This window comes from Cinclus cinclus, chromosome 1, assembly GCF_963662255.1.
Source record: "Cinclus cinclus chromosome 1, bCinCin1.1, whole genome shotgun sequence".
Classification (NCBI taxonomy): Eukaryota; Metazoa; Chordata; class Aves; order Passeriformes; family Cinclidae; genus Cinclus; species Cinclus cinclus.
In genome coordinates this window covers 49,259,822-49,282,215 of record NC_085046.1, presented here as the reverse complement: position 1 = coordinate 49,282,215, position 22,394 = coordinate 49,259,822, and the positions used below count along the sequence as shown (strand labels likewise).

The 22,394-nt window shown below is 35.2% G+C and overlaps 1 protein-coding gene across 32 annotated transcripts in view; it reads right to left on the bottom strand.

Annotated features, from left to right (window-relative positions):
- Positions 1-22,394, bottom strand: part of CLASP2 (cytoplasmic linker associated protein 2) — a 145,008-nt gene that overhangs the window by 10,869 nt on the left and 111,745 nt on the right. For 13 of the 32 annotated variants that reach the window (XM_062509923.1, XM_062509877.1, XM_062509990.1 and 10 more), the window contains 10 exons: positions 20,189-20,212; positions 19,486-19,730; positions 18,863-18,926; positions 13,353-13,516; positions 12,544-12,622; positions 7,661-7,804; positions 3,830-3,973; positions 3,368-3,474; positions 2,127-2,280; positions 1,212-1,440 (listed from right to left, as the gene is read on the bottom strand). In XM_062509923.1, coding sequence (XP_062365907.1) covers positions 1,212-1,440; positions 2,127-2,280; positions 3,368-3,474; positions 3,830-3,973; positions 7,661-7,804; positions 12,544-12,622; positions 13,353-13,516; positions 18,863-18,926; positions 19,486-19,730; positions 20,189-20,212 — 1,354 coding nt within the window. Of the gene's footprint in view, positions 1-1,211; positions 1,441-2,126; positions 2,281-3,367; positions 3,475-3,829; positions 3,974-7,660; positions 7,805-12,335; positions 12,387-12,543; positions 12,623-13,352; positions 13,517-16,730; positions 16,734-18,862; positions 18,927-19,485; positions 19,731-20,188; positions 20,213-22,394 lie in introns of all 32 variants that reach the window. The other 19 variants (XM_062509974.1, XM_062509999.1, XM_062509914.1 and 16 more) reach the window with 5 other exon arrangements.

Below are 22,394 nucleotides of genomic sequence, written 5' to 3'. Positions count from 1 at the left end.
AGCCAGTCATGAGTTGTTACAAAACTGGATCATGCTGACACAGTACAGATTGCATCTGGTTTCATGCAATACCCAAAAATAAGTTGTCAGAAGGTAGAAGGAAGCTTCTCCCATGTAAAACAAGACCCCTTAATACAGAATCTCAAACATAACTTGGCTCTGTATGTGGACGGCAAAGCTACTTAATTATTAATATGTATACAACATGATCTGTAAAACAGTGCTTTTCTCTCCATCTTTTTCAGAAGATATTTAGCTACTCTATATGCTTCTTCATGATATGTAAGAAAAAACAAAGAAAAATGCACCATACTTGGATTTTGTTTTGATTCAACACAAACTTAAAGCCAACTTACAGAATAGGTGACTAAAACACCATGTCAAAAATAACTTTGTTTTTCAACAGTTTCTGTAAGACATCTTTTGCAAAATGACAAAAGCAAAACAGATAGAAAGGAGATGATTAGTTTGTCCCTTGCTATTAACAAAGTGTTTACTTAAAAAATTTAATCTATAGTTGAACAACAGTGAATAACAGATTATGAGAACCAGTCTGTTTATTAAAATAATGGCAGTAGTGGAACGTTGGAACCTTCTTAACATAGAGATATAGAATTTAAGCAAAGAGATATGGAGAAATATCATAAAGAAGCCCTGGAAGCCTAATAAACAGCAACCCATGTTCCCAGATTTACATGGGCTAGATGAATCACCTTCCTGGTAAAAAGCTGGGTTGTTTTCTTTCATTTAAAAAGAATGTTTAGTCAATAGAAAATGCCAATGTCATGTTTCAAATACAAATATATTACTAACAAAATACTTAATCTTTCACCTAATTCCCAAACTGGTTTGATTCAGTTTTACTTCCTTGCTTTAATCTTTTCTCCACCCTCCTGCTTTAAATTTCAATCATAAAACAATCTGGTAAGTAAATCTATACTGCTGATACTGATACAGGATGTACTACCAGAAGTATACAACATAGTTCAGCATTTCCTTCATTTTTAGCCTTAGTCTCTATAAATACCAGGTAATCCAACAATGTAACTCAAGGCGATGACTAACAAATAAACTAATTCAAAATACAGCATTTGTAAAACCCTCTCAAATAAGTGATACATATATTCCTAATACTAACGTCAGAAACTGAACTCCAAGATAGAAAAACCTCATCATTTTTCTTCTAGCACAGCATGTAATCTGAATCTTACCATCAGGAAACTGCTCGGCATCATCATCAAACATGGCTTCCTTCAAAGCAGACTTATTAAATGGACTGATAGCATCAGAATAATTGTATGGGTTGTAATCTTGTGAGCGTGGTGAGGAGTGGGGAGGCATCGTGTTCAGTAATGACGTTTTGTTATCCAGAGCTGTCCGACCTGTATCACTTACACCACTTCCTGCTCGTATGTCCACTATTCCAGAAGCACTGCAAATCTGCAGGAGAGGAAGTATCACATCAGCACGTGAAACTCTTATACCTTTCCATTAACTACATCAATAATTCATTTATGTAGCAAAAACTTAGAAATTTCAAAATGCTTAGAATTTTCAAACCAGACATCAAATAAGAAGTCTTAGTTCCCTAAATGCTGCTTTCCTTAAAAAAACCAAAAAAACCCAGAATAAAAGGGAAAGCGTATGTTGTACAAAAGAAATAATAAACCAGAAATAGCTGTATTTGATATTACAAGTCTGATGCAAAGCAATTAAAAATGCATTTAAGTATATATACATGGCAAGGACAACAAATCTTACTGCCAGAGCTCCACAGAAACAGGAGTCTTAAATACTGCATCTTAACAACCACAGATTGTGTGCAAAATAAAACATATATTAGGATACAAGCTTCTCAAAAAATTTCAGCTGTTTAGCAAGATCACTGTTTTCTAAACTGCTAAGATGTTAAACAAACAGACAGTGCTACTTAAAATCAGCATTTACATTTTCAAAATGCAGTTCAAGACAAGGAACGTATTTTTCTAAAGCTCTTAAGTAATTCAGAAGACATGTCCAATTTAAGAAGAATATAAACCTCCTGAAACATATGCTTTCTTATTTGTAATCAATCAGACACTAACTTAGTTTGCTGACACCAACATGGACTGAGTTTAAATACTCACCGAATCACCATCATCTTTTTTAGCATCTCGTTTTACAGGCTCATTCATATCTTCTTGACTACGAAAACTGAAATTCTGAATGGCTTCAGTGACTCCACGAAGAGAGCTGTAAATATCTTCAGAATTCATGTTTTCAGTGTCATAGTCAAATGCACTGTGAGCCATGGAGAAGGAAATAGGAAGCAAGACGGATTTATTTTGTCATTCTGTATTTTTAAATCACATTAGCAGGCAACTGCAGAGACTCAGGAAATATTACTAAAATTATTGCTTGTCTTGAAATACATTAAGAAGTTTGCCTCTTCACAATACAAAACTGTATTATGGCATGCCTTAGTAATTGTACTACTCTGATACAGAAAGCACTGAAAGTTTAATAAGGGAAAGGCTACATTAGGTAACAGCATCTGCCTGAAGAAACAAACTTCTGCTCTGCTTTACTCTGCTGAATGTGAAACAAGTGCAATTTTTACACCATCCTCTTATTCTGAAAAAAGTCTTATTGTAAGAAGCATTTATAAAACTCAACAGCAAATTGACTGGTAAAAGCAAAATTACAAAGTCTACTTTGCTGACAACATCATTACTATAAAAAACATTTGTTAACTATTACTTCTTTAGTCTCCCCAATATTAAATCTGGTTTGATAACCCAGTGTGTTGGTTTTGGCTGGAATAGACTTAGCTTTCCTCATAGTAGCTGGTATGGGGCTATGCTTTGGATTTGTCCTGGAAACAAGGCTGTTCACATAAGGGTGACTCCCCACTAGAAGTAGTGAATTCCTTATCTGTCTGTTGCTTGCATATGCCGCTTTTTGCTTTACCTAATTAATTGTCTTTAGCTCCTTTTTCTTTCTTTTATATTCTGATTGTCCCCCATATGCCACCATAATTGAGTGGGGATATTGAGAGGCTGTGTGATGCTTAGTTGTCAGCTGAGGTTAAACCATGACATGAGATGACATAGTTTAACATTTGTAAGAGAAGCACACTTTGGTTCATTCTCCTGCTAATCCATTTGCATTCCAAGATGCACAACCTTTTCCCACCTTAGGGCCAGCATGTCAGACCCTTCTGGGAGGCTGAACAGTTCACTCTCATACTATGGAGGAAGGAGTACTATTTCTGAGCACTCGTCATTTTGTGCAAAATTTTGCCCATACTTTCATTGTTGGGGTTACATCGTTGGACAATGTGTTATAAGCCTTAGATGTGGAACTGTAAACCATCAGCCAACATTACCTTGGTGACAAAGTGTTCTGTGATGTATTGGTCGGGGAAGTGAGAGGACTTGACCAACTTGCTGGGGAGCGTGGAGTAGGTCTTGTTAAAGGACTTCCCACTGATCCCTGGAGGAGGAGAGGTGAGAAAAGATACTCTGGTAGGACTAAAAGCTTCCCTTTTAACTTATTACATCTATTATTAATTATACTTATTTTCTGGTGCCCAGGAACATTTAAAGAGCTTCAAGTAAGTTACTGGATTGTCTAACCCATTACTAGTAACTTCAATCCTGTGTAACTTTGAAATTAGAAAGTACAAGATAAACTACTTTTAGGAAGCACATTCAAACCTATTAAGTTACTTGGAAGCAATACAGAAACTGTAACTCTAGAGGAAAAAGAAAAGACATTCCATAGAGAGCTACTAAGATAGGCTTCTACATAGTAACTTCAGAAAGAAGAGTAACAGAAGTGTGGATACCTGACCACTGTTGCCTGTATTCCGAAGATGATTATGGAGAAGCTTTGTGGCTCCATCCTGAAATGTTTTTGGTAAAGCACCCAATAGCATTGTAAACTCTGGAGTGTTGAGTTCAAAAAGGGAAATCAGCACTGACTGTGCAGCCTACAAGAAGAAAACCCAAACTGAAGACATTAATTAGAGTTTCAAAGTAATTTTATCAGCAAAAGATGCTATAGTGAGTGGTAATCATAAAATGTGACTCAAGTCTTGATCAAGCTTGAATAAAGATGTTAACAGATGTGAACAAAAGCAACTAATATTTGCTGGTAAGCTGGAAATTCTGATTTTGATAAATTCAGGCACACAACTATCATCGCAACAAGCAGTCTTTCAGAAATGTGCTTTCAACCCCCCCCCCCCAGCTCCACATCCTTACTCATAAGTAGAAAAAAAAAAAAAAAGGAATTTGCAAAATGGTGTTAAGGGTTTGGGTGAAAAAACTTAGAGAAAGAAATGAAAGCAGACAGGAGCAAGCATGTGATCCTTTCTACTGAGTTCTACAAGTGGTAATTACAGATGGTAACACACTTGCTTGAAAAGGAACAGTTAGCACTGTAGAAATTAAAACAACCCCACCCAAACAAGATACCCTAATCTGGAACAAGACAGTAGGGATCACAGCTGATCACTTGATACTCCTTATAACTTACCCTACAGCCAAGCTAGATAGAGAGTGCCTCTGCTTCCTTTAACCTTTCTAAAAGGGAGGCAAACATAATGGGCAATGAAATTTAGCTGACTACATATTCTGAAGATGAAAACTGTGGAGTACTTTGTACTGGATGTCATCTTCCATCCTCTCAATTTAATCAGTTCATCTTTACCATCACCTACATCCTACAGCATGTTTTACATATGTTGGGGCTTTTTTTACCTCAGTAAAGAAAATGAGCTCTCTCTACTAACAAAGCAACACAGTAAATAACACAATAGTTGGATTCCCTCTAGTACCGGAATTGTTGATTGAATGACTTAAGTAATGTTTGTACAGTTTGACAAAGATTCACTGGATAGTGTAACACACCTGTCAGCATAGTAACTAAATTGACAAGTGCAACAAAGAGCTGGAGGAAGTTCTCCAGAATTACTTCTTTGTAGCAAAAGACTGAGATTGTAAGATTAACCAACTATGTGTAGTGTACACAGCGCACCATCAAAGTCTGCCATGCACTGGAGAACCAGGGGCTCATGCTAGACAGAATGATAGGCAGCTTGCTTAACTACCAGTACATTCCAAGCAAGTAGTTTAGAAAATTCTTTTAGACATTTATTTCCCCCCTTTTGCTTCCAGAGCAATGAACTGAAGCATTTTTTCATTAAAAGTGGAAAGCCAAGGTATGAGCAGACATACCTGCATATATCTCAGTATTAATGACAAAAATACTAGCATGTCAGATTGCCACAAATTATCTTTGCATACTCATGACTGGTTGTTTTCTTTAACTTTCATGTCCTCCTCCCTTTGACAGCCTCCCCTTCAACTGATCACCCTGAATGTCCTCTGCAGTCTGTCTGATGTTTTTCTTGTCCTTGTAATTTTTAATGGTCAGTCTTTTAATCAAAATTGACACAAAGCAAATCCAAGATAAATCCAGTAGTTGAGCAGAAGTTTGGGAATCACTACTTCCATTTTTCTGTCTGGCTAGCCAATCTTCACTCCTTTATACCGTGCACTGAAATACAGTCTATTTAAGCTGCTATTAAGGGAAGACAATAGGAAGTCCAGGATTGTATCAGGATACAAACTAATACTATCAAGTCTGCCTGAAATTGAGCTCTCCCTGAAGTATCAAAATTGATACTGACTTGCAGAAGGTTTTCAATGCAATTACCTACTTTCCTCCTTATAAAGAAATTTTCTCTCTTGTTCTTGCATTTTAAACTATTTGGAGGATTTTATTCTCCCCAACATAAGGTCTCTCCTGAGATTTAAATTCACTCACATAGAGATCATCTTTAAAAGACTGAAATAAGGATTAGAAATATTTCTATATTTCTTTGGTTTTGCTTTCTTCTTCCAAGATTTCTAAGAAAAGATTCAAACTCTTTCCAGAAGCATTCTAATTTTAGAAGAAATCTAAGTTCTGAAACAGAATTTTACCTTCCAGAAAGAAGTCCCATGTCAATTGAATTACAGTAAGAGTGCCCAATTTCATACTAATAAACAAGGACTTTTCATAATACTTAGCACAGGAACTGTTTTTGATAAGGAAAAACCAAACCCATGAATTATACATAAATTACTCAGAAAAAGTTTTTAATTTAAAGAGATCACACAAAGTGCTATAAAGCTTATTAAACTAAATAAAATTAAAAAGCCTATGATAGCAGGTTGAGAAGACTGTTAAGAGAATTAAACATTTCATACTATCAGAATAACTCTTTTGACTTCTTAGTGGCAAAATTTTAATTTCAAGAGCTAAAGGATTATTGCAGTTGCTTGCCTCAAAGAGCTGTTATGGAAAGAAAAATTAAAATCCAAAACATCACATAATTAAGGTGCTCCAGAGGATTTAACTATTGGTAATTCTTGCCATGATTCAGTTACTTATTGACATAAAATGCGTATTAGAGTTATGAATCATCAGATAGGACAGCTTGCCACATGTCTTAGTACTAAAAGTTCACTGATTTAGAAGATGGTGCTGCTTCACTTCTCCCCGTTTTATGACCTTTTATATGTTACTAGCACATGATACCCAGGCAAGAAAAGTTGATTGGATGTAATCTATTACTGTTTTCTCAAACTCATAATGTTTTACATTAAGCAAATGACTAAAACATTACCTTCAATATACAAACTCCCTGGTGGTTTTTTCTTTTGTTATGTATTACAAACATTCTAGATACCAAGAAGTCGTGGAATTTATTTTTATTTTTTTTTCAAATTGCAATTTTTAAGACAGCTCCTACTATTCTCTCCTACATCCCTCCTGAACAAAGGAGGTTGCTCTTTCCAGAAAAGATGAAGCTGCCAAAACTCAAACTTAATTGAAAGTAGCAACACAAATCTCAACAAATGAATTGTTGCAGCTTTTCAAACTGCAGAAATAGACAGAAAAAGAGTTAGCTCTCTGTGTCATAGACATTTGCACTGAGGAACCATTTAAGATACAACATTTTTCTAGGCTTAACATTCTGGAAATGGCAACTAAACAGCATGACTAGTAACCATCAGAACAATAAAACTATTTCATCAAACTGCATATAAAATTTTTTGCTTACTACAAATTGAAGTCCTTTTTAGAAAACCTTTCCAAAGACTGCAGTAGTACATTTCTTATGGTTATTTAATGTCCCTGCTATATCTGTGTTGCTCACAAATGTTATTTTTCACTTCACATCATTATGTGGAAAAGGGAGGTTTGCACTGAAAGTGCAGCATTGCAAGAATAAGTCCATGATACTACCTTATCAAAGCATAATCTTTCTTTGTCCACATACCTCTTGTTAAAAATAAAGGATTCTCGAAAATCCAACAGATATTAGACTGAGTGTGCTACTAAATTTACCACTCACTCCTCTTACAAATATGCTATTTATTATCACAGAGGTTGGTCTCTGAAGTAATATTAAAACTGTACAAAAAAATGGCCACTGAAGATTTTAGTACTAGATAGTACCTGCAATGAAGAATGATACATTATGAAACAGAATCTCAATATACTAACATATATAAAAACACAGCCGTAATGGAGAGTTTTGAGAAGTTAATTTTACATTTTTTACTTAGATATTCTTAATTACCTGGAGTGTTGTGTAATTCTAAGGACACATTAACAAACATACCTTCCTAACATCTGAACTTTTAGGTTCTGTGGTCCAGGTGATAATTCGAGACACCGCTAACCTAGTTTCACTTGAATTTACAAAATCTCCTGGATCCATTTGTTGCGCAAGAGTTTCAATGTATTTTAGAATTGCAACTTTGACCTGCAAAGAGAAACAGAGTCAGGTGGACACTAAAAATGGTGTGCTGCAAGAACAACTGAGCTCACAGTGTGTTGGTAAAACAAAAATTTTTTCCAATTAAACTACATGTTTTCAGCATTAATATAAATATTTTTATAATAAAACAATTTAGAAGTAGATTTAACATTTAAAGAAGGAAGTTATTCCACAGAAAGTAAAATACTCACAGAAAGCTTACATTTCACTGGTAGCAACTAAAAAACATAAATCATTGCATATGCAGAAGCTTATATTAAAAAAAAAAGAAATTAAGAAAAGATTCATTCAGAACTATTAAGTTTTTCAAGTACTAAAATGAAAAATGAACATCATCTGATGAACAAATGATCACTTCTTACTAGCTCCTATCAGGTAATTCACACTCAGTGCTTTTTCATAAAACATCAGGCTGAGCAGTCACACTTTCTAGAAATAAGTTACAGGGTCTTCCCATTAAATACTAAATATGTATGGAATAGAATTTCTAGGAAACACTTAAGATGGTTATATGCACACTTTGTTTTGAATATATTTAGATGATAGAGACATGGATTTACCAGGAGGACAGAAAACTTCCTGTACTCCCTCATTTATCTGATCATTCTCTTATTCCACAAACTTGTTTTATTCCTTGTGCAGAACCCCTACTTTGTACATCCCAGACTGCAGCCTCCCTCTTGTTTCTTCAATAGTGCACCACTGCACAGTTTTGGGCAAAGGGCTATTATGCCTGTATACGTCTAAAATATTTACTTCCTCAGCTTCCTGCTGCCTCAAAATTGTCACCCAATCTGACAATGAAAGACATCTATCAGATTTAGCTGTTTTTATTTCCACTAGTAATTATAGTAAACCAAAAATACCTGCCAGGAGGGAGAGACTTATGTCCATCATAACCAGAGAGAAAAAGAGTTCTGGGTGTATTTCTGGTTGTTCATGGCTTCTAATACAACTGTTCTGAGCAAAGCCATTTAGAAATTTCTCTTGGTCATAAAACTTGCAAGCTATTAAAAACTCAAATACACTGGCATACATATGAGGATTAATAATGAATACTTCATTTTCAAAGCAGCTATTAGCGCTCAACTTATCTGAAGTTATATCAAGCAGCAGCTAAAGGCTTCCATCTTATGCAGATCAATAACCACAAATGCACACTATTTGCTACCAATTTTCCAAGGAACAAAAAAAGCCATGAACATCTCTGCAGCAAATACCTTAGGCCACATGATTTTCCAAATTTAAAGCAGTAACTGACATTTCTAGATTACTTAGGGAAACCATTGTGACACCACTACATTTGACTGTTGAGGATTTAAATAAATCTTATGCAAGACTTGAAAAGGTTGCTGTTAAGGACTGTAATACTTAGAAAACCCAGAGGCATTTCTCCCAATGAAGAAGACTCTGAAGTACTGTATCTGAGAGAGTAGGATGGTTTAGTGTTTGAACTGCTTCCTGAGGAACTTGCAGACTTCTGCAAAGATGGAGGTTCTCAAATAGAACAGCACTGAACAGAAGATGAACAGAGGAAGTTCTTACTAATAGAGTTTTTCACAGTGAGACAGATTCCCAAAGCTAAACTTGACAGGTATTTTGACAAAAAACATTTTTTACTAATTGCTTTTGAGATAAGAAATTCTGTAAGAGCTACACCTTTCTGTGATCAGATATAATAGTCAGTATTATTACAGACTAAAAACCCCATGCTGAAGTAAAACTCCTTAAGAGCAGCAAATCTACTTTAGAAGTATCTTTTCCAATATTTCCAGTAACTATGTACAGAGCTGAAATTTAGAATAACATCTTCAACAATCTATTTCACTCCTCAATAAAGCATTTAATATTTCTGAGAGAAAAATTTATGGACTGCAGTGAAATCATCTCCAGAATTCTTACAATGAATATTTGTGTTAAGCTGAAACCACTCTCTATGAAGTTGTTCAGTACTGTCACTTTCAGACTGCCACATCCCAGGCATCTAGATGTCTCTAAATTACTGAATGCTTAGGAGAGATTGCCTGTGCCACTATATAACCAAATGACTAAAATATACACTAAAGATAAATTTTGGAGGGCTCTCTCATAGCTGTGAATTTGTGGTACTCAGGGTTTTTGTTAAATTCAGAAATTTTAATATTGACTTAGAAAAAAAAAATCTTCTCATCAACTGTGGCAAAAAACCTTTGTCAACAAATCAGTATTTTCAAAGTAAAGAAGGATTCAGAAACATCAACTTTAGTCACAAAGCTTAAATCAACTCCTCACTGAGGCTGATATGAAACCCAAGAAAAAGGAATAGATTAGAAGTGTATTTTAAGACAATACCCATCCTTTGGAAACCGTATGTTTTGCACTTGCAAAAATAAGCTAAATAGACTATATCCTGCCTAGAACATTTGACTTTTATGTCCATCCTAACATTTGACCAAAACAGACACATTCATCTGGCACCTCTAAACTGTGTCTCAGCAATTCACCACACTTAAGTGTAAAATGACTGCAGAAGTATGACAGATAGCACAGTACATTAAGTTGCATCATCCATGGATTAGGTCAGTAGAATTCTATCTTCTCTATGGTTGGTCTTCTTAATGATCAGCTATCCAAATCCACCTCTGTGGCCACTCTAAAAGCTCAAGTTTTATTGTCTGAGACTTAGCTATCTTTCTGAGTGTGAGAACGATAATGACAGTTTACTCCAAATGATCAGGATTATTTATTACTATCATGCGAAAACCAGAGAAAAAAACGTCATTTGTAGAAGGGAATTGTTGCACAGCTCAAATTTCTGATCTACCATCCCTCCTTCTATCTGATCGTCTTTTGGGATGCTGAAAATCCCTTCTCTGACTTTTTTCTGTCACAGTGAACAGTTTCTCAGTATTCCTAGAAGAAAAGCAATGAGATAATAATTTATCAAAGAACAAAACTCAAGACTTCAAGAACTGGAGCAGACCTCTAGGATTATCAATTATTCTGTGGGTTTTGATCACATCAATTATTCAATTGATTATATCAATTATTCTATTTGGGTGCACTAAAGATGGGATTTAGACAAAATATTCAATAATGTGGATATTAAATAGATACTTCTGATCTGTGGATAATAACTTTACTGTCTGAATCCTGAAGTTGTAGTTACCACATAAAAAGGAAGTAGGGGGCAGATGCCACTTTATTCTGAAAAAAAAACTTATCTTCTCTTAAACAGTTACATAATTTACTGTCCCAAAAATTCATTCTAAATACTCTTGATTTTGCTTTAAACTAACAGGTGTTCCTCTATGGAGATAACTTTTACCAGCATATTGATTTCAGAATTCCCTCTCAAAATTATTTTCAGAATGTTTTCCCATCAAGTGTTTCATATTTCTGAATTCCTTCTAGGCCATTTAGGGAATAATCTTGAACTTAGGCCCAACTCAGCCTAGTAGAAGTCTATGTCTTGTTCTAAATCTACACTCTCAGCTTTGAAATGTGCTTGATACTTTTTAATAGCTATACACTACTGTATGGAAAAAGGAAGATCTCAATCATCAATTTCACCTTCCTGGGGAGGAAAACCAAGTAAAATAAAACCAGTCTCAATGTGTTCCAAGGATTCATTTAAACAACAAACTGATTTTTACTACCTCATTTGCTGTCTTCAATAAATGACAGCAGTCCCTTTTTAACACAGCTCTACGAAGCAACAGTGGTCAACGTATCAACTGTCCTCAAAAGCTTAAAAATGTAAGTTTACTGTATTGTAGACAAAAAAGGCATATTCATGTGATTTTAGGTTGAACATAACTCCAGAAAAGTCATATTCTTGTGCAGTATCAAACTGAGTAAAAATATTTCGTGCAGGACAGAGCAGAAGTTGCCAGGTATCACATGCTTGTTATTTCCCCATTCTCATCACTCATAAATCTTCCTAGGATTTGATGCATCTGTTCTGAAACCAACACTCTTTGGAACTGCAAATGTACTACAGAATATATTTTTACTTTTCAGACATGCTGGTAGGTCTATAGACTACAGATTCTTAGGTAAAAATGTGTGTATAATTATAAAGCTACACACTGCTTTCAGAGGAGTAGAGTATACCACAGAAGGAGCTGTTTTTTAATACAGTAACTCAAGTTCACATTAATATTAGAATAATTTAAAATAACTCAAGGCCTTTCAGGCTGAACACAGGAAAAAATATATATGAACTAGGCAAAAAAGTATGGGAAATCACAAACATAAAATTAGAAAAGACTTGATAGAGTCAGTTTGCATAACCAGCTTGATTGTTAGGCAGCCACATTTTTGTTGCTCATTTTTACCGTACTGTGTTTTTATTAGATCTCTCTTGCAGCAAACATTTTCATACTAGTGTCATGTTTAAAACTGAGCATCTGCATGCTTAAAGTTTCCCACAGAGGTTAGTAGCAGCATACAATGCATTCAAATAAAAATTATTGGTAACACTGTAAGAGTTTCACAGAGGGTTAAGAATAAAGACAGTAATTCAGACAAAAACCTTTGAGCTCCAAAAAGAGCGAAGCTGGTCCTGCAGTGCTGGCTTGACTGTCTGAAAGTTTATAAAAACAAAATCCACTAATTGAAAACCTTTTTTTTTTATTTTGTTTTTACACAAAACAAAAATAACACTCCAAATTCAAAATTAAGACAAGCAAAATTCTATTAAAGATGACTTCTGCTTGCAATGCAAGCCCAAAAAGTCTTACCTTCAGACTAGGTGTTTGGGTCTGGTCAACAGTAAATCTCATTAAAATACTGAACTGGAGGTCATTTGGAAAAGACTCCCTGTAAACAAACAATACAATATTAAGTTATGCTTTTAAGAACTGTTGAGAGGCACCAAATAAACCCTCACCCTTCTCAGCAAAGCCGAAATTGCTACCAGTTGCCACTGTACATGACCCTTCAGAAACATTTACCTAGTATGTTAAGGACAAGATTTAAGGAATTCTTGCTACGAAACAATTATAGCTAGAATAACTAATGCAAGTAATGCAGAATGATACAATAATGGTATGCCAGAATTCTGATTCTAAATCAGGCTATTAGTTAAGTCTGGGGAGAAGGAAGGGAAGACAGAAAGCAAATCTATTATTACCATAACTCCTTAAAAGTTAATGCTGATGCAGACTAACTCCTTAAAAGTTAATGCTGCTGCAGACATGAATATTCCAGTGAAACGTTTACAGCAAAATTAAGAAGTTCAAGCACAATTTCTACGTCACTGAACACAAGGCGAGACAACAAACACACATGGCTCAGATGCACATTTTGGAATCAGGTAAGTACTATCATATTAATAGTTCAGCGCTGAGGACTCAAACCCTTTTAGTTAAGAGTCATTTTATGAAACCAAACTGTTGAAGCAACAAGGTTTACTGAAAATTCAAGACCTGCTATGAGCTGTGCATTTTTCCAGAAATCAAACAGCACACCAAGAAAAAAAAAAAAGGCAGCAAAAACCTTGAAAATACCTAACAACTAATTTATTGTTACTTTCTTAAGAGATCATTACCTTGTGACATCAAGTGCCTTCTGAACTTTTGCTTGTACAGACCCAAGCAAATCAGCACCCATTTTTTTCAACAGCTGTGTCAGCAGTACAAACAGCCAGTCCTGCAGATCTTCTTTATGGACCTGGATGAAGTCGACCAGTGTCTCCAAAAACATACTGAATACCTAAAAGGCAGAAGATGGAAAGAGGGTAGGATGGGGCAAAAGAGGGAACAACACTGATGTATGCCAAACTTACAAACGAAGAAAGCAGTAAGGGAATCAGAGGCAGAGAAAGGCAGTGTTTTGCAGCCAAGCAGGAAAAAAAGAAAAAAAGGAAAGAAAGAAATCTGCCTTGCTTTTTCATTGGATTTTGATGTAAGAGTACATTGGAAATGCTAGCTGACTTCGGTAGAAACAACTAGGTATTCCATGCAGTTTCGTCAAGAAAAGGAATGCTTACTGTGATGGCTGGCGCAACCTCAATTTTTCCAGTAAAACTTAATTTTTTACCCTTTCAAGCTCTACCATTAAGTAGACTGCTATATTCCTCAAAGGCTACAAAAACACTTTCTCTTTAAAACCAAAAAAGCTGCTACAATTCTTTAGCAAAATATTAACTGTAAATATCTGCATTACTAATTACTGCAAAATCATGACAGTTGGCCAATTCCTTTGCATAAAATACTTAGAGAACAGAACGAGCTTCTTCTACTATTGAAGGTATCCCAACACAAAATTATTCACCACAGTAGGGAAAAAAGCCACAATAGAGTGCAGATTGGCAGATGTTTAAAACACAGGAAGTACTTCTGTAAAAATATCCATTGTCTTCTTTTCAATAAATAATGTTGAAAAGACTGCAGTAGGTAAAAAAAAAAAACAAAACAAACCAAACAAAACCAAAAGAACCAAGACCATGTATTTTTTTATTGGACTCACACCAGCAAGAAGGGCTTTTTGGAGGGAAGGGGTCAAGGAGGGTGTGACAAATAGGTAACTTTGTTTAAAGTGCTCTTTTAATATGTCTCACTAATTTTAAGTTTTTTCCAGACCTAAGAGTGAAATCAGGTTGCATACACTCTACACTTGTGCAGCCCATGCGTTTCCTGTTTTTCTGACAAGAAAAATGGGTGTTTGGGCAGAAAAAGATTCTTTCACAATATACGCTCCAGCAGAGAGTTGGGTACGAAAGTATTGGTGTGGTGCAAAGAGGGTTGGGCAGATATTGCCTCCTGAGTATTTACAACATGGGTGCAAGGCTAGAAGTGGCTGGTGCAGAGCAAGGGCTGGAAACCCACATCCTCCTGCAGCTGACCTGCCTTGTCATTAGACCAAATTCTGCTGCTTCTGTGAGAGTGGAGAACCCCAAATTGTGATTACATCTCACACAGCTGCACACACTACGCCATGGAAGCAGACTTTCTTCCACAGCACTGATGCAAGTAAGGAGCAGCTGGTGTATGTTGCTGCACACCTTCTTCGCTGAGGAAATTCGACTGCTTTTCCTGTTGATCGTCACGTCAGGGAAAGCAAATTCACACCATAAAGTGGAAAAAATCCAAGCAAGTATCTCTTAAAGGAGTGCCTCCAAATTTACACAAGCAATAAAAAATAAATTCAGATTCACTGTATCAAGAAAGATTGGACCAGATCAACCTTGAGGTTCCCTTTATCCAAGTATTTTATGATTTTTTCAGGATCTACTGGAGACTTGGGAAAAATTTTTAGCAGGTATCTTAAATACTGAAAATCTATGTTAGAAACAAATACAAACCCCTGCTCAATATAAAGCCCACCAGGAACAGCTACTTTAATTAACTTCTCTTTTGGGACAAATTACATTAAAAAAGGGGCAGGGGGGAAATTGCCAACTTCTGTGCTGTCTGTATAGATCCATATTCAAGTCTGAGGTTTCAAAATTACCCTGCCAGTAGTGGGAAAAGAATTCTATGTGCAGGACTGGAAACATCCTCTGTCTCAGGCTAAATTGAAACAATGCATAATTTTATGTATTCACAAGCAGTAGCCACAGTTATAAGACAGAGGCAAAATCAAACCAATATGCACTTTCTGTATTGTAATATAAAGCCTTTGGCTTTCACAGCCCTAAAGTAAGGCAGAAAATATACTCAGGCAAACAAGCAAATAGATGCTGGTGCTATAATGATTACATTGTGTGTGGGGGGGGGAGGAGGGGCAGTGGGGTGTCTCACAAACCCCTTCAAATTGATCTACACAGCTCAGAAGAATTTAAACCTGCACTTGTTTCTTTGACTTTGCAGACAATGACACATATGGCTTTTCCATTAAACATGGTAGGCCAAACAAACTGGTTACAAGCTCTGACTTAATGGAGTAATATGGAATTCTTATGACACTTCAAACTTGTAAATTAGCTTAAATTGAAATAATTATAAAGTGAATTATGATTCACAGTTGCAACAGTACTCTAAAAATCATGAGCTGACATTTTAGCTGTTAAAAATACAAGTAACTGAGGACTCAGATATGCTTTCAAGCTTAGTTTCATTTTAGATTTATTAGAGAGAACCTCTAGAGAAATATAAGCCAAGTAATTTTGTTGCATTTAAAAAAAACAAAACATATAACTTTGTATCAGCATGAAGAATTTAAGAAAGCTGAAAGAGCATTTAAGGTAAAGGATGAGTTTGGAATGGAAAATGGAACTCAACCACCTGTATGTTGAAGAATATATGTGGATACTGCAAAATTTGCAGTTTTTTGTTTTTGTGATGCAACCTAAAATTTTGAAATTACCTATCTAAAGTTGAAGTTCATCATAATTTGAACAGCGGAAAAAACCAGATATGGAAATAATTATAAATGATCTACCTCTAAAGTGAATTATTTCAGATGTGCCAACCACCACAATATAAAGCAGGAATGCATAACCAAACAATGTCAGTTAATTAGTAGATAAAGCACATCTCGAAACTTTACCACATATTTTACTAATTGTTTGCAGTATTTTATGATTGCAAAAGGCTTGACACTGCATGAACTCTTTGGGGAAGAAAAATAGAGAAAAGGGGTTAATTGCACATACATGCAAGTAAGGTTAGGCTTCCAACAAATATTGAACCAACTTACTCTCTAAAGAGAGTTCCAACACAGGGGACAGCATGCAAAACGAAATAAAAACAGAACAAAACAAAACAAAACAACAAAAAGGGGAAAAAGATAAAAACACACAAATTAGTGGGCATCAATACAAAGTTCCTGTAAGGAATATAAACCAAAATAAAACAAAAAAGGTACTTCAAAACTTCTATGACAAATTTAAGTAATTTTATTGGGATACCAAATGTATTTCTAAAATAAGCACTTAGGAAGTCCTTTAAGTAATTCTCCCATTTTCTCCTCCAAATATTATTACTCTCTTATTCTATGTAACTCCCTCCATCCAGACATCAAGTTAAAGTAAACCTTATAAAACCCCACAAAAGTGATGACAGAATAATTCCTACAGACACTTGAGTAGAGTCTAAGATGAGATTTATGTAGACATATGTGTGTGATTAAAAAAAAAAACACAGGTCATGAACTCTTAATACTTAAAGGATTCTCCTGATAACCTATTTATAACTATTAATAATTTTGCAACACTACAAAGCAGACAAGGTTTCAGTGACTGGAACAGCAGTACCAACATGCTACAACACAGACCAAATTTTCAAGTAAATATTCTGGCAATATTTCAACATTTAATATTCTTTCCTCTACTTTGACTTTTCTTTTGATGCAATATTTTCCTCTTTTTAACTGCTTGGTTTAGTCTTTTCTTATGGATTTCTGCAGTATAGGATTGTAACTTTTTCTCTTCCCCTCCTCTCCCTCCCTCCCCGCCCCCCCCCCCCCCCCCCCGGCTTTTCTCGGGCAGGGTTCTGTTACAAGGTATGTAAGCATTGGCCCATCAGGCAGTCAGCTCTGTTGTGATTTCATCTTTGCTTACAGGAACCTTCTTCAGCCGACATAAAAAAACCGGGAGAGCAGCTCAGACTTTTTCCACAGGCTTTATTTCTCCCATGAAAGTGGGTCTGGCAGGGGTACTACATGTACTTTTATAGGGTTAGGGGGGAATCAAAAGTAAAACAATAGGGTTCAAAGTTACAACACATTGCCAGCTACATTATTTTTCTTTGTTTGGGACAACCAATTATAAAGAATCAAATCTAACCAATAATATTCTAAAAATATAAGAGAGGGTCTACATTTTCTAGAATTGGTCATTGTAGTTAAGTAGTTTTTCTTATCTTAGAGAAAATACCAAGGGGGCCTCAAGAGGTATCTGCAGAGGGATTTGTCTCCTCTGCATGTGATCAACTTGAATACCACATTGCTGTTTATAATGCAAGTTATTTCCAAAATACATCATGTCAGAGATAGCAGCTAAGCCACTTTTTCCAACAGGACAAATAAAAGGCACAGATGAACACTAAGTTAACCTGTCAAGACCTCTCATCATTCTGAATTTAATTTTCCACTCCAGCAATAAGGAAGACCTAAAAATCTGTAAAATGTATGTTTTTCAGGATTATTCTGGGTAAGTCAGTACTTCTGGGATAATACCCTGTTATGAATTTATTTTCATAATTTTATCAATTCTGAAATACGGACACAAAGTGGGACAAGTTATACTCAACATAAAAGGTACCACTTCTTCCAAACAAGCCTATAATTAAATAAAATAGAAATTTATGTGGGTTTTTTTGTATTATTACATTTATTATGTTCCTTAATTACCTGCATTCCTTCTGCTATGAGAAACTGCGACATTTCATCAAGCTACACTAGTAAGCCACCTCCCACAACAACTGTAAAAATACTATCATGCAAAGTAACTCACTTAAAAATATTTTAATGGTCTTAGAAAACAGAACCATTATTTTCCTTTTTCTATCATCCATACTGAATCTTTACCTAAGTAAAACTGAAAAAAGTCACACTTTCTTTTATACCAAAGTATAGTCTCCTTATGGAATATTAAAACAATATGTAAAAATTATTCACCAGTCTCAAATGCCAGCCCTATCTATGAAATTCAGGTAAGACATCATAAGCTATGATAATACAAAATGTCCTGGAAAATAAATAAGTATACATTTGGCATAGTTTATCTGATTATGTATGATTTAGTCACACAATTTTATTTCTAACTTAAATCACTGCAGAACCATTTTTTTCTAATTGAGAGAAGATCTATATTTGTGTTGAAGTGGCGTCTGTAAACAATAACTTCTTAAAAACACAGATTTTGAGCACAAACTGCTGAACTACTTCAGTGCATTTTATATAACATTAACCTTCACTTTATTTCCATGAATCTGCAGAAAAAGGGGGGAAATTACCTTGTTCAAAACTCCAAATTAAATTAATTGGCATCTGATACCAGAAACTACTTTTGCTTGTGAAATTTTACATATGTAAATGTCACTGATAATTTACAGTAACTGCCTTTTAATTTATGTTTTCAGACATTTACTGAAAATAAGAAAAACTAACACATACCTTACTGTGAGGATCAGCAAACATTCTTGTGAAGATCTCACACAATCTTTTCAACTCAACACGACTGTTAAAACAACAATATGTTAGACAGCTCCCTTGCTAGTTCTGCTAGAACACTAAGGCATAGCAGCCAGTGAAATCAAGAGTAAATATTGAATCAAATCATCTAGCAAATTAAGTAGAGGAAACTGTTTTGTTCCAGACACAGGTAAAAATGTTATAGCTTTCATCTAAAATGAGACTTTAAACCTATAAACGTCTCTTTAAACTGTCTCATATATTATACCATACTTTTGTAAGAGAAGATACTGAAAAAAGTGTTCTTAGTAGCAAGTAGTAAACTATTTCTTTTGAATAAATACCCCAAAATTATAGTAATAGAAAAAACAAAGTCTTCCACTGATAGTAGATGGAAGCATCTTATGAACTTTCTGCATCACAAGAATTCTCCATTTTGAATTGCCTACATCCACTAGTATATAAATACACACTAGTAGCCAGAAGTGAGAAAAGCTTCCTTGCTTCCCCCACCTTACTCTCAAAGACAAACTCTGCCTTCCCTCTCCCCTTGCCCCCAAACAACATGGAAACAAGATGTCTCTCGTATTAAGACGTCATCCTACCTTAGAGTTCTCTGGTTCTTTAGTAAGTTCTGAAGGCCTAGAAGGCCTTCTTTCCTCTCTGACCAGTTGGTGCTGGCACAGCGGTTCAGGACTTCAGCCACGTCTTCTGTTTGCCTCATGTACGTCGGTATGCTCCCGTTCCTGGAGCTATACGACCTTTCTGAACAGGCACTTGATGCATCACTGTTGGCATCATCATCTGAGTACATCCCATACGGTTCATATCTTCTTCGCACAGGCTTCTTCTATTGCACAGAGACAACCCAGATCAGCACTATTTCTCAAATGGGTAATACAACATACCCATAACGAGTCAAAAGAACAACAGTTTAAATAACCGGTGTGACCCCTACTCCCTGCAGTGACAAATGGCTCCAACCATTCAGCAGGTAAAACCGAGTTAATGAAAATATTTTGAAGTATGCCTTAACATAGTATTCCAAACATAAACCCAAAGCAAATGCACAGAAGATATACATTTGATGAAACATTTAGCTTTAGGTCTTCTTTGAAGAACCCAAAAAATTGCATAATAGGGTGACAAAAGACTGCTGCAAGTTAGTTATTTCTCTTCAAACCTTTAGATATGTTACAGAATTTAAGAATCAAGAGTCTACACATAATTTGACATTTTAACACATTTTGTATCAAACATGTTAAGAGGAAAATATTAAACTATTGAAGAAAAAAATAGTTTCTATACCTTAGTCCGTATGTCTCCTAAGAGCTGTTAGCAGTATATTATTGAAAAGAAACAGAAATTGAGAACAGAAAGGTAAGGCATAGCAGCACTGTGAGTAATAAACTCCCTGCCACCGGACAACATATAATCTTACCGTAAATTTTGTTCTTAGCTCTCTGTGTCTGATTAGCATATCACACATAGTCAATAAGTAGTTTGCTAAGCTTCAATTTCCAGGAAAATATTACATATCACAGGCAGGTTGGTCACAAAGACTTCTCTGTCAAAATCTTTGTGTCTTATGCAGTGATATTTGAGCATGAACACATTAACCTAACACATGCAGTCAATTGTTATGTATAAAACCTTGATTTGAACTATTTGTTTAACTTTAATATCCAAATTTTGTCATTGCAACAATTACAGTCAATGTTCTACAAAAAAAAATCTGATTACATAATGCAAAATCCCAAATCCCCTAAAATAAAAAACAACCCAAGAAAACAAAACACTAGATACGAAGACTGGGGGGGAGGGGCAGGGGAGGAACCCCTATTTATCCTAAAATGAAAAAATTCCCACACACATCTGCAAAACAGCTCTTGCCATTCAAACTTTGGAGCTGACGTTAGCATTTAAAAACTCAGTTTCGATACATACTCAGAAAAGCAGAAGTGTAAGTGATCGTTTTCCCCTTAACTACCACTGCCATTTGCACAGGGCTCTCATTTTTAACCATGGAATAACTTAAAGGACATCACAGTACTAATCACAAACTAATAAATACAACAGGTAACAAGCAGGCTTATTGACAACAGAATGAACATACATACATATGTAAAAGAATAACTGAAGAGAAAAACCACAGAGATGTTAAGTGCTTTGGAAAAGAGACAGCATAAAGGAAAATAAAATAACAGATTTTTCAATAAACAAATCAGAAATGCCAAGGATGGTTCTAAAGTCAAAGATGTAAAAATATGTAAAGATTTCCATTATTGCTGCATTTTACACAGTAACATTCAAAACAGATCTTAGGCAGAAGATTGACACCTCTTTGGCTTTACCACCACTAAAACTATTCAAGTATTTCTCATAAAATGAAAAAGAGTAACACGCAATCTGGAATATTTTTATATTTATATTACATATGTCAAAAATCTACATTCTACCTTTTAAAAGTACCATTATGAGTGTGAATGTTCAGTCTATGATAGAACAATAAGGGTGTTTATTACCAGATTTCCATCTAGATGGTGTCATTTGTACAGGATAACCTATACCATTTAGAGCATGGCAAGGAACCAGGCATACAAGTACTACAATAAAATGCTGCAGTTCTTGATCCTTCTTTGTAATGTCAGACTCTAGTAAAAATATACAAACTGATTTTCCTGTAACATTTCTAGCAGCATCATGGCATTTTGGATCCAGGTAATGCAAAACAGTTTTTCTGAAGAAGCTTTATTGCTTCAACAAAGTAGACACATTCAAGCCTCAAGAGCAGTCATCGTAAACATGGCTTTCTTCTCAGCTTCTATTCTTACTACATAACTTGCCCAGCAAATTTGAAAACTAGGAGGTGGCTAAAAGTACTAAAGATACTCTTCGTGACTCATCTGTGTGGAGAGGACTATAGCACAGGCTTTCCAGTTACAGCCAGAAAATTTTCATGTTCCATGGACTGTGTTTCTATTGCTCCCTATCTCAAAATTCAGACTGATTTTCAATTTACAAAGCAGCATTCACTATTAATGCTGAAAACTTTGCAAGTTTGTAAAAAGAAGGGGAAAATGCACTGAACTTCACCATGACCTTGATATTCTGATCTCTATGCCAATGAAGGCACACAAAATTTAAACTAACACATCAAGAAAAAAGTATTAACCAAGAAATCAATAAACAGTCATACTAAGAATATGCCAGAGTGCTTCATGTTTTATTTCTCTCTATTCAGTTATATCTGACTTCAAAGTAACAGTTTTTCTTAAACCAGAGAAATAACCATTTCTTTAAAGCATTCTGGTAACTAGAAAACAGATACTTACAAGTATTTAATGATATGCAAATAGTATACAGTAATTGATAAAAATGTATCTGATTCATAGCATCAGTATTTTAAATTAACTGAGAATTTCAGCTTGCTGATGTAAATGTCAGAATAGCGAAATACATCATGTATTCAGTTTGGCTTACAGGGCAGGAAGGCAGAAGAGCAAAACCCATC